The 15,660-nt window shown below is 36.1% G+C and overlaps 1 protein-coding gene across 4 annotated transcripts in view; it reads right to left on the bottom strand.

The window, feature by feature from the left end:
* Nucleotides 1–206: 206 nt before the first annotated feature.
* The window catches only part of CB4H12orf4 (chromosome B4 C12orf4 homolog), a 46,997-nt gene continuing 31,543 nt past the window's right edge, over nt 207–15,660 (bottom strand). For all 4 annotated transcript variants that reach the window (XM_043564754.1, XM_043564755.1, XM_043564757.1 and 1 more), the window contains 5 exons: nt 13,441–13,515; nt 9,406–9,608; nt 2,006–2,063; nt 1,352–1,419; nt 207–757 (listed from right to left, as the gene is read on the bottom strand). In XM_043564754.1, coding sequence (XP_043420689.1) covers nt 665–757; nt 1,352–1,419; nt 2,006–2,063; nt 9,406–9,608; nt 13,441–13,515 — 497 coding nt within the window. In that variant the 3' untranslated portion in view covers nt 207–664. The remainder of the gene's footprint in view (nt 758–1,351; nt 1,420–2,005; nt 2,064–9,405; nt 9,609–13,440; nt 13,516–15,660) is intronic.

A 15,660-nucleotide genomic window follows, 5' to 3' on the forward strand; every position in this document is an offset into this window, starting at 1 on the left:
GGTCAATAATATAGAGAAGATGAGACAGAGGTAAAGAATCCAAAGTCTTTTTCTGACTCATTTCTTTTTCTTCTGACTCTTGTAAAACTTTAGAAAGAGTACAATAAAAACAAGTTTTACAAACAGGAGAATTTAAAAGAATAAGCATGTCTGTTTCATAGGCTTGTGTTTCCACAAAGATTTTCATGAGAAATCCATACTTGAAATGTGTATCTCAATGTCTTTTAATTTTCACTTGGCAAATAAGGTAAAGGGAAGATTTTATTTATATGGCTGATTAAGTCTTGCACTAGATAGGATTCAAACCTTTTGGAAAAGTCAAATGTCTCCATGAAAATGTAATCAACAATCTCCTACATCAAGTGTCCAGATATGATATATAGGATGTTTTAACTTACTAATATTCACAGAGAGGACATAACAGTAGAAAGAAAGATTTCTTTCAAAAAGGCATTTTAAGAATAAATATATAAGTAAAATGCTGATCACTAGACTATACAGTATATGAATTTTTGGAAGGTTTCACAGACATACATCATGATTTGATTTGTGGCTTAGATTGCAAGTTCTCGTTCCGGGCATCTTTTGCTTGACAGAAGCCCAGCACAGCTCAGGTTCCTGGAGAGTTTGGCAGTCTTCTGCCAGAGTGTCAGTCTCTAAGGGTTCAGTGCTTGGACGTCAGAGTAAGCGTTGATGACACTCGGAAGATCTGGGGGAGCATGTTACTAAGTTGATAGAACATTTCTTCAGAAATACTCTGTAAGAGGTAAAAAGAAAAGTTCACATCTGTTAAATCACCACTTTTAAAAAAAAATTTTAAAGTAACTTAAAATATGGAACTAATCTTGGATATGGAGAGAGATATATGAAAATTCTCTTTCATGACTGAGTTAACCACAGGGTCATGGGGCAGGGGGTGTTTTTCTGGCTCAATCTTCTGAGAATCTATGTTGTTTCTGTCAAATAATAAGCTTGATTGCCAGAAAAATCCCTAGATAGCTCTAGTGTAATCAGTAACAAAAGTACCACTACCTTTGCTAAAGCTCAGTACAGAATACAGAATCATTTTCTGCTAATGCCCTTTTACATGGACTCTTCAAGATATATATAACATAAATGTGGGGAAAAAAACAAAAGATGAGTCAAATACAGTTTTGGCATTAAATAAAAGATCCCTTGAGTGGTAGATGCTGACATCCCTGACAATAAACTAAATGCCTTTATGGCATCCAAACACTTCTCTTAACAAATAGAAAGCTGTTAGTGTTTTTATATTATGTTGAGTTTAGGGCAGTGTGCCTAGCTATATCTAGGAGCAATACTATAGCAAAGATCTATTCACATAACACACCTGTGGTACCAGAAACTGCACCGTCCTGGAAATACCTCCATCCCAAGAAGCCATTTCCATCATGAAACCTAAAACAGAACAACACTTTGCTGAATTATGAATTTTGGTCTTCAAACCTACAAGTCCCTTATGGAAATAAACTGAATTATCATTGTGGGGCTTTGTGTCATTCCTTTTCAGGTAGCCACTTGTGTGTAGGCGAGCCAAGATCCAAAGAACAGATAAATTTCTACAATCCTTAATTCTCCATGCCAGAGAGGTTTAACATAATTTTGTCAACGTATTCTCATTTAGGATTTCTCAAGTCCTATTTAATCTCCATACAATGAAGCTAAAGCAGGTTATTAAAGATTAATTGAAGATGTGGTTCTATTTTTTTCTTTTTAAGAAAATAAAAAGGCAATAGAGAGCAAGCTATAATCAGAGCAAAATATAAATAACATCCAAATATTCCTGTATTTCAAGAGGGCCAGAGATTTGTTTATTTTATGACTGGAAAAAGAGAAGTAAAACATATTTGTTTGTTAAACCACTTTTAACTGAGTTACGAGATGACAGAGGTAATGTTCATATTCTTTCTCCTGGGTTGATCTTGTTTCAATATTTGGGAGTAAGAAATACAGATCATGTTGTTAAATATAAGGTTATGCTCACCTTTGACACACTTGAACACCAGTTCTGCTCTCCTTAAGCACCATGGTATAGTCATTTCCTAAAAACAGAACCAAAACATATCATATGTTTTTAACAGAACTCTGTAAGAAAAAAAAAATCAGATCTTAATTTGTCTATAACATTGACCATCTACTTTGCGAACAGAATCAGGCAACTTTTGGTTAATGTAAGCTGGATTTCTTCTGGTCTTTAGGTATATAACTCCTCATGGCTGTTAGACTATATCTGTGGAATACAAACCAATTTAATTATCCTAGTAAGTGTAATTAAAAAAATTAAACATACCCTTAAAACTTTCTAGAGAATTAATTTTAAAGACAAATATAAATGACATAAGAACTCCAACCACTCTCAATTTTAGCACGAATAACTCCATTAAATTGTATTAATATTTGAACAGTGCATTAAAATGCTTTTATTGTATACATATGAAAGTAACAGAAATAAACATCCCATTCCAGCCACCTACCAAACCAATGCATCCATTTGTCTAAAAAAAGCCCCCACCCCACGGCTCCATTTTAACAACTGACATGAAAAGACATTTTACTGAGAGAACCTATGACTTTATTTTGAAATGTTTCCTGACCAAATATGGGCTTTCCCCCCTATCATTTAAGGAACTAGATGAATTAGAAGCCTTAAAGAGAGCCAGCTATAGAATCTGATCTTCCAAATACCCCATGTGCCTTTATTGAACTTAATCATAATGGTGTCAAATTGTCATGATCTCAAAAGGATTTTTATTTGCTGTCAGTTCAAAATAAACTCTGAATACATTTTTAATCTTTCTACTGGGTGCATTAAATGCAGTACAATAAACGAATAATTTAATAACCAAAAAAAAAAAAAAAAGAGAAAGAATCACTATTGATACCTTATTATTAACTAAAGTTCACAGTTTATGCAGATTTCCTTTGTTTTTACCTAAGACGTTTTCTGTTCCAGGATCACATCCAGCATACTACCATATATTGAGTTATTATGTCACCTTAGGCCTGTGAGTTTCTCAGACTTCCCTTGTTATTGAGGAGTCCTGGTCAGGTAATTTATAGGATGTTTTCTACTGGGATTTGTTTGATGTTTTTCTCATGGTCAGACTGAAGCTATCGGTTTTGGTGGAAAGACAACAGAGGTAAGGTGCCATTTTCATAATATAATTATGTTATGATCTCAGAGTTTGTGGGTTCAAGCCCCGTGTCTGAGCTGTCAGCTCAGAGCCTGGAGGCTGCTTTGGATTCTGTGTTTCCCTCTCTCTTTCTGTCCCTCCTCTGCTTGTGTTCTCTCTCTCTCTCTCTCTCTCTCAAAAACAAATAAACATTAAAAAAAAAAAAAAAAAAGGAAACAATCCCATTTGCACCACAAACTGTAAGATACCTAGGAATAAAGCTAACCAAAGAGGTAAAAGACCTGTGCTCTGAAAACTAGAAAACACTGCTGAAAGAAATTGAAGAAGACACAAAGAAATGGAAAGATATTCCATGCTCATGGATCAGAAGAACAAATACTGCTAAAATGCCTATACTACCCAAAGCAATCTACACATTTAATGTAATCCCTACCAAAATACCACCAGCATTTTTCACAGAGCTAGAACAAACAATTCTAAAATTTATATGTATACATATATGTAATGAAACATTCCTCAGCCATAAAAAAAGAATAAAATCTTGCCATTTGCAACAACATGGATGGAGTCAGAGAAAGACAGTCAGAGAAAGACAAATACCATATGTTTTCACTCATATGTGGAATTTAAGAAACAAAACAAATAATCATAAGGGAAAAAAAGAGGCAAACCCATAAACAGACTTTTTTAAATAATTTTTTTAAGTTTTATTTATTTATTTTGAGAAAGAGATAGCATGAGTGGGGCAGGGGGAGAGAGAGAGAGGGAGAGAGAGAATCCCAAGCAGGCTCCACACTGTCAGCGCAGAGCCTGATGTGGGGGTCAAATTCATGAAATCATGAGATCATGAAACCAAGAGTTGGAGTCACCCAGGCATCCCTCTTTTTTTTTTTTTTAAAGTTTATTTATTTGTTTTGAGACAGAGAGATCAGGGGAGAGAAGGGGAGGAAGGGGAAGAGAGAGTGAGTCCCAAGCAGGCTCTGCACTATCAGCTCAGAGCCCAACATGGGGCTCGAACCCATGAACCATGAGATTGTGGCCTGAGGCAACACCAACAGTCGGATGCTCAACTGAATGAGCCACCCAGGTGCCCCAAGAAAGACTGTTAACTACAGAGAACAAACTGATGGTTACCAGAAGAAAGGTGTGGGGGGATGGGTTAACTGGGTGATGGGTATTAAGGAGAGCACTTGTTGTGATGAACACTGGGTGTTGTATGTAAGTGTTGAATCACTAAATTGTACACCTGACTAATATAACACTGCCTGTTAACTAGAATTTAATAAAAACTTAAAAAATTTAGAAAAAGGAAACAAAATTCCAACAGCATTTCTCACAGAGCTAAAATAAATAATCCTAAAATTTGTATGGAACCACAAAAGGCCCTGAATAGCCAAAGCAATATTGAAAAAGAAAAACAAAACTGGAGGTATCACAATTCTAGACTTCAAGTTATATTACAAAGCTGTAGTGGTTCAAGACAGTATGGTATTGACACAAAAACAGACACATAGATCAATGGGACAGAATAGAAAGCCCAGAAATAAACCCACAACTATATGGACAATTAGTCTTCAGCAAAGTAGGAAAGAATATCCCATGGGAAACAGACAGTCTTTTAAACAAATGGTGTTGGGAAAACTGGACAGCTACATGCGAAAGAATGAAACTACACCATTTTCTTACACCAATATGCAAAAATAAACTCAAAATGGATTAAGGAACTAAATGTGAGACCTGAAACCAAAAAATCCGAGAAGAGAGCACAGGCGGTAATGTCTCTGACATCGGCCATAGCAACATCTTTCTAGATATGTCTCCTGAGGCAAGGGAAAGAAAAGCAAAAATAAACTATTGGGACCACATGAAAATATAAAGCTTCTGCACAGCAAAGGAAGTAACCAACAAAACTAAAAGACAACCTATTGAATGGAAGAAGATATTTGCAAATGACGTATCTGATAGAGGGTTAGTATCCAAAATATATAAAAAACTGATATAACCCAGCACCCCCAAAAACAAATAATCCAATTACAAAAGGGGCAGAAGACACAAATAGACATTTCTCCAAAGAACACACACACATGGCCAGCAGACACGTGAAAAGATGCTCAACATCACTAATCACCAGGGAACCGCAAATCAAAATCACAATGATACCAACTCACACTTGTCAGAATGACTAAAATTAAGTTCAAGAAACAAGTGTTGGTGAATAGATGGAGAAAAAGGAACTGTCGTGCACTGTTGGTGAGAATGTATGCTGGTGCAGCCACTGTGGAAGACAGTATGGAGATTCCTCAAAAAATTAACAATAGAATTATCACATGATCCAGTAATCACACTACTGGGTATTTACCCAAAGAATACAAAAACACCAATCCTAAGGATATATGTATCCCTATGTTTACTGCAGCATTATTTATAATAGCCAAGCTATGGAAACAGCTCAGGAGTCCATTGATTGATGAATGGGTAATGATCCAGTAATCACACTACTGGGTATTTACCCAAAGAATACAAAAACACCAATCCTAAGGATATATGTATCCCTATGTTTACTGCAGCATTATTTATAATAGCCAAGCTATGGAAACAGCTCAGGAGTCCATTGATTGATGAATGGGTAAAGAAGAAGTGGTATATATACACAATGGAATATTATTTAGCCAAAAAAAGAATGAAATCTTGCCATTTTCAATAACATGGATTGATCTAGAGAGTATAATGCTAAGTGAAATAAGTCAGAGAAAGACAAATACCATATGATTTCACTCATATGGAATTTAAGAAACAAAACAAATGAAAAAAGGAAAAAAAAAACCCAGACAAACTGAGAAACAGACTCTTTAACTGTAGAGAACAAAGAGATGTTTACCAGAGGGGAAGGCAGTGGGGGTGAAATAGGTGAAGGTGATTAAGAATACTTATCATGATGAGCACTGAGTAATGTACAGAGCTGCTGAATCACTATATTGTACACCTGAAACTAATACAACACTGTATGTTAACTCTGCTGCAATTAAGATAAAAAAAATGTCAACTGTGGTTATAATTGCAGACAATACTTTCTAAAAAGAAAATGGCCATACTTCGACTACTCAACTTGAATCTTCTGATTAGGATAAGGTTGAACTGCAAAGGTGATTAAGATTTAGTTGGTAGATGTCTTGAAAGTTAGATAACAGAAATATTTTCTGAGTTTATGCACCCATGGGAGAAACTGAGAAACTATTCTTTACTCTCAGGTATGTGCCTCTGAGGTATCTGACCTACTCCTATTAATCAGTTTCTCAGCCATTACCTGAAGGTGAGGAACAATCTGGCTATCTTATTTTTCACATTCAAAAACAATCACTTTGGGAAACTATATTTGGTTGTATATACCAAAGATAAATATATGTATGCCATGACATCTAACAATTCCATCCCTAAGTATATATCTAACAGAAATGTATGTACTAGAATGTTCATAGCAGCATTAGTAATAATAATCAAAACCTAGAAACTAACCAAATGTCCATAAATAGTAGAATGGCTAAATAATTGTCTAGTCACACAGTGGAATAATATATAACAGTGTGAATGAACAATCTATAACCACAGACAATAATATGAGTAAATTTCACACACGTAATTATTGAGTGAAAGAAGCAGTATGTACTACAGAAACAAGCCTAAGTAATCTATGCTTTTCAAAATGAAAAAAATGGTTACCCTCATGGAAAGAGTGTGGTTTATGTGACTGGAAGGCGGCATGAAGGTGGCTTTTTGGGTGGTGTAATGTTCTGTTTTATGATCTGGGTATTGGTTACATGGGTGTTTAGTTTGTGAAAATTTGAGCTATATGCTTATGTATACTTTTCTATATGTGTACTATATTCTAATACAAATTTAAAAACAACACCTTCATCAACCACAGTTATAATAACTAAGCCCTAAGTCCCAAATTATTCAACTGGTTAACAGTAAAAAATAAAAGGAAATCAGGAACTCTGGATTCTTGGCCTGCAGATTCATTCTACATCTATTAGGTTAGATTGGTTCCAGTACCTTCAGATCACAAAGATCTACAGAGATAAACTGGTGAAATCAGGATGTCTTTCTTCCCACTGATAGAATATTTGTTCTTTTCCTTTTTTTCTTTTTCGAACACTGCAATTAATTTCTACAGCTCTACCACAGAACATGGGCTGTTGCAGACATCATCATCATTCCTGTGCACACACTAAAATGTGGTAACTGAGTGTCTAGAAATTGTTTTGTTAGAGGAAGTAAACAACACTTGAAAATGCTCTGGGGCCCTTGCATGAAAGCTAAAGCAAAGATTAACTGTATATCCTGTGCAGTGTTGTCCCGAGTTCGTAGAATAAACCTCCTGACCCGAATGGATGTTTAAATACAACAAATGGGAGGATCGTGGCTCAATATACTTTTGTGAATTAAAATGGACACTTTGGAAACAAACTTAATGTCCTGCAGCTGGCTGTCCCGATTTAAAACATGTAACTTTTGTAACATTGTGGGAGAGGGAATGCTAGTAGTATCAGATGTCTGGAAGTAAATCCAAACTTAGTGACTTTAGGAAATACTGTTTTTGAGGTTGTTTCCCACCTACATATAACCATTTTTATAAACTGGTTAACCAGGAGTCCAGCTGCAGGAATGTTTAGATGTTTCCTTGCAGCTGGAATTCATCACAAACTTTTTGTTATTCTCCAAAGACTTTTATAGATGGACTAGTTAGTGACGATAACTTAACAGTGGCTAAAAATTCCTGATGGAATTAAAGCTTTATAAAGTGACAGTCGAAAAAATCCCAAACAAACCACGTTGTCAATCTCTCCTGATACCATATTAGGTATAACTGAGGCTACAGAAGTGAGCGGAATGAGAAGTTAGGCAGTCTGATGCAGCTCTCAGGATGGAGCCAGAATTCTCTTAATTGAAACAATGTGTCTGATGAAAATAAAAATGGGCTGAAAGGGGAAAATCATGTAAAATCACCTCATCTTACCTGGAATTGATTTTGTGTGCTTACATAGGGTATTGCATCTAAAATGAAGCCTTTGCTAATGAGTCTAAGTGTTTTGCTCTAAAAAGTAGTATTTATATATACCCTTTACTTTGGGAAATACCTTTTAATAATCAATGGCCAAACTTCCTTCCTGGCATTCAGGATTTGCATTAAGCCATTTTGCCAAAAAAAAAAAAAAAAAAAAAAAGAAGCCACCTCAAAACCAGCAGGCACCAAGTTGATGACATGGGCCTTTCATTACCAGGTTGACCACTGGCTCTCCCAGAAGGACTTGCCTACATCCACTGTGCTGAAGCTACTTTGTTTCTCCAGACTATTGAAAATTGACCTTTTAGTCTTTGTATTATCTCTTCAGCTTATCCCCTCTAACCAGTTTGTATGTGGATGAGAAGGAAAACAGGAGAGAAAGCAAACAGTCATGGAAAGATTTTTTTTTTCAGAATATACAATAATGCACAGTACATAATAAAATGAGTGAATGGTTATGCCACATTTTAATTGTAGAAGCCAATACTTGAACTGCCCAAAGAGCATCCTTGGGAGAATGTTAAAACGAGGCTGGCTTCTTCTTGTCATCTAGCATCTCCTTCTATTGCCTATTAATGCATACTCAGAGAATGCAAACTAACTTTTTAAAATTTATTTATTTTGAGAAAAATAGAGAGAGTGGGAGGAGCAGAAAGGGAAAGAGAATCTCAAGCAGGCTTTGCACTGTCAGCGCAGAGCCCGATGTGGGGCTTGAACTCACACACCAACTGTGAGATCATGACCTGAGCCAAAATCAAGAGTTGGACACTTAACCAACGGAGCCAGTCAGGCGCTGCAACCCCCACCCCCAAGAATGCAGACTAATTTTAATCTTAGTGTAAGCGAAATATAAATGTGGAGAGAAATCTAATGCCACTTAAGACAAAAATGGAGGAAGAGGGAGAGAAAGGGGAGGAGTAAGGGCATATGCCTTATCCAAAGCTAAAGATGACTTTATTTTCTTGTTTGTGTACTGTAGGATAAAGCCAGAATTCTCTGAACATAAATGGTTAAGTATTATTCATTGGTTTGTATCATCTGTCACTCAGTGCTATTAACCAGATAGGAGATACAAAAATGCATTAGTTTTTAAAAAGTGCTTTTAAAATGTAAAGTGGATTTTATTATTATTACATATTAAGGGTTAACATATTTATAAAATTATGATATTTTATACCTGCTTACCTCTGACATATCATGCACCAGCAAGAGAGGTATGCTTATTGTTGTGATGTCATGGGTACAGCAAACCTTGAGTATATTTCGGAGTCCCATAATGGCAGGATCTCGAGCAGTGATGTTTCCCGATTTCACATTGTCATCCACACAAAGGTGGAAAGCAACATGTATTTCAGAGAGATTAGAATGCCGTGTAATATAAAATTCTCCTGTGAACACCAAATGCAATCATGATTTTCAAATGCATCAATCGCTTTCAGCAATAGGGTTTATAAATAACTATAATTAGGGAAGTCAATGAGCTGAATTAGTAGAGATATATCAGGAACCTATATGTTGAGCTCAGGAAACAAATATGGCCATTGCTCCTTAATTCTTGGAAAGAAGGTGATAAAAAAAAAAAGAGAAAATAGCCAATTTTGCATAGGTTCATAAACTGGTATGAAGTGATCACCAAGTAGTAAGTAAATCAAATGAGTACTCACATCTATTTCGATGTAAATGCTCAAAATGTCCTACTTAACTCAAAGTGAATATGTAAAAACAGGTTGATTACCTGTCTTGCACATACCCTAAAGCAGCAATTCTCCATCTCAGTTTATGGATCTAACCTCCCTCCAGTCAGTGGCACGGAACAGAAACATAGAAATTGCCCTTAACTACTTTATCTCAGTATCTATTCCCTAATCCACAATACACTTCACCATCAAATACTTTCAGTAATACCTCCAACAATTTTCTCAAATCTGGGATACTCAATTTATTGCTATTACCCTAGCTCGAGCTACCATCATCTCTCACCTAGGTTTTTGTCATAGCCTCTTAATTAATCTCTCTGCTCTCAGTCTGGCCTACCTACAAACCATTTCCACATTTGCGGCCAAAACAATTTCAGTATAAATCAGATTATATCGCTCATCTACTTCAAATCATCCAACAGGCTCACACTTCATTCAGAAAACAAGCCAAGCCCCTTACTGTGGTCTGCGTAGCCTATATGATCTGAACACTGCCCATCTTTCTGACATCCTATTGTCTCATCCTCTCTTCCTGCCCAGCTACACAGGCTTTTGTAAAGTTCTTCAAACACGTAGAACTTGTTCCCAAATCAGGGCTACCTCATCGAAGTTTTCCCCCAAGATTCTTATATGGCTGACTTCTTTTCACCAAAGATGCCTCAGATCAAAGATCACCTCCTCAGAGAGATCTTCTTTGACAATCCTATCTGATAGGATACTTCTCACATATTCTCCTTTACATTGTTCTGTTTAATTTTCTTCTCAGCACTTAAATTATTTGAGATTAAAGAGACCATGCTCAACAACTACAGGGATTTTGTCTATCTTGTTTAATGTTCTATCTCCAGCACATAGAATGGTTCCTGGTACATAGGAGGTACCTAATAAACAATTGTTGAATGGCTGGATGAACAAATGATTATAGACTGAATGCTGGAGCAGCATTTATCAAACCTTAGAATTCATGCTTCCTATAATTACTCCATTTTGTATGGAGCCACACTAGCCATCAGCCTGTACATTCTGCAGTTTCTGTCAAAATAAGTATATAAAATATACAAGCATATGAAGAATATGTTTTTACAAATACACATGTTTCCTTGGAAACTCTGATATGAAAATTCTAGGAAAGCTTTGCTCTTCTAAGTACTACACTTTCATCACTAACCCATGCCCTCACAAATTCTGCTTCCACTTGCTTTAAAGTCATTACCTTAGGATTTCATTTATAAATACATGTATGCTTAAAAGTATTTGATATACTTTAGCACAGTGTTAATTCATTTGTAGTTACCAGTGTTGGTAAGCTATACCTATAGATGCTAGTGACAGGTCCCATGCAAAGGTCTTTTTTTTTTTTTTGGACTTAACTAGACAAAAAAAAAAATAAATAAAAAATTTAAAAAAGGAAAATTGTGTGGTGGCAAGTATAGTTGTGATTTCCTTGGAAGGCAATATAAGAGGCAGACTGTTTATCAGAAACCTGGCAGACTGTATGAGACAATATCCTTCCGGGCCCAGTGAAGTGCATTACCCCTCAACTCCTACTGATAATTTAGATGAGGGAAGTCACAGCATTAAATATGGGCTGCGGTCCAGCAGTGAGGCAGATGACTTAGTGAACAAGTCAGGTGCTCCTAATCCCCAAATTGGCACTGCTTTGTTTGACCTTACATGACTTGTCTCTTGGCCTCATTTTACCCAGTACTGAAATGGGGGTCATGGAGCAGGCAATGGTAATCAAAATAAGATGATATACAAGAAAAAGGACTAGACTGGGTATTAAGAAGATCGGATCTCTAGCCTTTATTGGCTGAGTTGATCTTGGGCAAATAAATTAAATTTAAACTCTGCACTTTGTATAAGAAATGCAAAAAATAATGCCTGACTGCTTTCCTTATAAAGTTGTTGTGAGAATTAGAGGATATAAACTGTAAATACTTAGGTAATGATCAAGTAAACCTACTGGTGAAAATATATAAATAAAACTATTTTCCTTTGCAACTTAAAAACTTAAAAGCATTTGTGACTTGGGTCTTTCTTCATCTCCTGTAAACTTTCTGGCTGTGCAGGCATCCCCTAACTACATGGAAATTCAGATGGTGTTAGCATATCTAACTGAACAGTTTGATACCCGTTTCTAATGCGGACTATGACATAGTCTCCTGATTTGGTGGTAATAATGCAATACTAACTTATAGGCTTTTCCCAAAAAGGAGCAATGAAGGAAATAAATATAGCAAGAAAGAAGTAAGTTGAAAAAAACCCCACACATCAGTACCTCCGGAATAGATAATAAGATTGGCACATTTTAAGAAAGCCACAAAATATGGATGATTTAAATTAGGGATCTGTGAAGAGAAATACAATAAATCCTGTCTCAATGAAGGTATTTTTAGATAGAGAGGAGGACAGTTTCCTGTTCCACAAAGTGGAGGAAACAGCGTGTGGTGATGCAATCCTGCCTCTAACATTACCCACGAAGGTAGGATATCTGAAGGTGGGAGGAAATTCGGAAGCTGATGACCACAAGCTAACTGCCTGGGACTGACAAGACGAATACCAGAAAGGGGCGTGCTATCTGCTTACATTAAATGGAATGTGACCTACCTGGGAGAAAATCTGGGGCAGAAAATGTGAGGAAACAACCTATTGAGGAAAATGCAAGCTTGAAATGATTAAAAGCTTACAACATTTCATGCTTGTGAACAGATATGTCTTCCTTGTCATACCCTGTCATATAAACACTACTAAGCATCATCAGAATGAATTCAATCTGGAAGAGGGCCTGAATTTCCAGTTGATAAACAATATGCCAAAAAATAATAAAGGAAATCAAAGAAATGGGGAACAGGAAAATTTATGGGGAAGTGGAAATAAGAAATTATATGACTCATGTTCTGTCTACAAGTTCAACTCTTTGTATCTCTAGTATTGTTTGTATTTCAGAATAAAAATGACTTCTTGGTTCATTTAAGGAACAATATATAACAGAAGGCATTTAAAATAGCAAATATGAGTAAACTTTTGCAACTTTGAAAAATTTTTCTTGTATGGATCTAGCAAGTCAGTACTAATATGAGAATAAAGATTTAAATTGCAGAACATCTGTGAAAGCATATTATGTAGATACAATGTTGTTTCAAAGTAACACATTGACAAACTTTTTACAAGAACTTAAATTTCAGAACTTGTATTTCTTTTTTTTTTTTTTTTTTTTTTTTTTCAAATTTTTTTTTTTCAACGTTTATTTATTTTTGGGACAGAGAGAGACAGAGCATGAACGGGGAAGGGGCAGAGAGAGAGGGAGACACAGAATCGGAAACAGGCTCCAGGCTCTGAGCCATCAGCCCAGAGCCTGACGCGGGGCTCGAACTCACGGACCGCGAGATCGTGACCTGGCTGAAGTCGGACGCCCAACCGACTGCGCCACCCAGGCGCCCCTAGAACTTGTATTTCAAATCTATGATCTCCATGTATGTGATTCTTAGAAAACTGCAAATTCAAGGAAAATACCACTTACCAGGTAAAATATTTAAATAGTTCCTGTCAGAATTTTTAGCCTTATCGTCACTTCCTCCATTTCGGTTTCCAGAATCTATTCATAAGATAATGCAACATGAAAGAACATACAACATATGAGAACACATTACTTCTAGTACTCCCCAATCAATCACAATAACAGCAAAAATGTTCTAAGCATAGCTAGTTGCCAGGCATTCTGATATACGTTTTACATGCACAGTCTCATTTAATTCTTACAAAACCCCTAAAACCACAGCCTTACAAGGTAGGTACTATTACTGTCTTCATTGTATACACGAAGGAACAGAGGCTTACATAAGTTAAGTAACTTAGCCAAAGATTCACAGTTAAGTGGTAGAACCAGGTCTTGAACTCATATACCCAGAGTCCAAATCCTATGGTCTTAACCACATTATACTTGCCAGCACCCTATTTTTCATCGGGAGGTTCAGGGCACTAAATTAACTACACGTAAAACAACTTCGTTAAATAGTTGTAGTGTGGCCATCTTTATTTTTAGATTCTGAGTCACTGTTGTTGATATAACTTGTCCAGGACTCCAAGCAAATGGCGAGTAGTACCAGGAATCACTTGATATATAGCCCATTCTGCAATCTGGGGTTACTTCTTATCCACACCATATACAATGTATTTCAAACAGATATGTGAGACTTTGTTTCAAATGGAACATTTTTTAAAATATAATTTATTGTCAAATTGGCTAACACACAGTGTGTAAAGAGTGCTCTTGGTTTTTGGGGTAGATTCCCGTGGTTTATCGCTTGCATACGACACCCAGTGCTCACCCCAACAAGTGCCCTCCTCAATGCCCAAATGGAAGATTGTTTATTAGGTATTCAATAGTTAATCTTTTTTTCTAGAAGGCATGATATTATTTAGAAGGATAAATATTAGTAAAATAAGACATCGCAATTGACCGTACATTATTATACTTGGACACACATTATTTTATATACGTACATCTATTTTTAACAGATTTCTTATAAAATTCAGGGCACCTGGGTGGCTCAGTCAGTTAGGCGTCTGACTTTGGCCCAGGTCATGATCTAGCAGTCTGTGAGTTCGAGCCTAGCCTCAGGCTCTGTGCTGACAGCTCAGAGTCTGGAGCCTGCTTCCGATTCTGTGTCTCCATCTCTCTCTGCCCCTCTCCCTCTCACACTTGCTCTGTCTCTCAAAAATAAATAAACATTTAAAAAAATTTTTTAAAGATTCAGATGTATCTTCTACCCAAACTTGAAAATGCAGAATCAATATTAGCATTCAAAGCAGCTATCTTTAAGAAGGTATCTGTGTATTTCAATTAAATGCAAAACTATTTTGGAAAGGCTGTCAGCATCAGAAAATCACTTGAAAACAGAACTTCAAAAGGGTACCTGAAAATATCAAGGGGAATTATGCTTTCAAAAGTGTTCTGAACGAAAGTAACTTCATATAATCAGTAATGAATAATTGGCCCAGAAAACAAATGATAAAAAAGGACTCTAATAATTTTGTTCACATGGGTTATGAACAGACAGAATTCTTACTAAGTGAATAAGAGAGAACAGTTCATAGTCTATTCCCCCTCCATGTTTTCACTAATACCTTGCAATACTAAGAAAATGACTTTTTCACTTAAAAAAATGTACATAAAATGTGCACAGAAAACTCAATTGCTTTTGGCTTGTTAAAATGGACTGCAGAAACACAAAGATTCTAATATAATGAACACAGTAAAAACAAGTGATGGGAGTGCCTTAGAATAAACAAGTACTTGAGTATCAGGATGTAAATGTGTAGAACAAATATGTGGGCATGCACAGAAAAGGAAAAGACGGAGAAAGCATTTTCACAGAACTCTTCTATGACAACATGTGGGTTCCTTTAAGAAAGTTGTGTTTTATAAACCTACTTGTTTCACTGACTCACTTAAACCACAAAATAGTTGCTTGAACAAGAGCAAAATAATACCATGATTTACACACACTGCCTTAACCGTATGTGGTTTGAAAACTTCCTGTCATTTGCTACACACTTTGTATCTCTCATAAATATACTTAGAATCCTCCTCCTTCTCCCACACCTGTCATGATCTCAATCTTCATGCTTTTAGTCACTACTAAGAATAATATTAAAATGTTTCTGATCACATCACTGCTAGTTTGAATGAGACAGAGGAAGAAGATGGTAGAAGAATAAGAGGACATACTGGAACTTT

Source organism: Prionailurus bengalensis, chromosome B4, assembly GCF_016509475.1.
Source record: "Prionailurus bengalensis isolate Pbe53 chromosome B4, Fcat_Pben_1.1_paternal_pri, whole genome shotgun sequence".
In the NCBI taxonomy this organism is placed as follows: domain Eukaryota; kingdom Metazoa; phylum Chordata; class Mammalia; order Carnivora; family Felidae; genus Prionailurus; species Prionailurus bengalensis.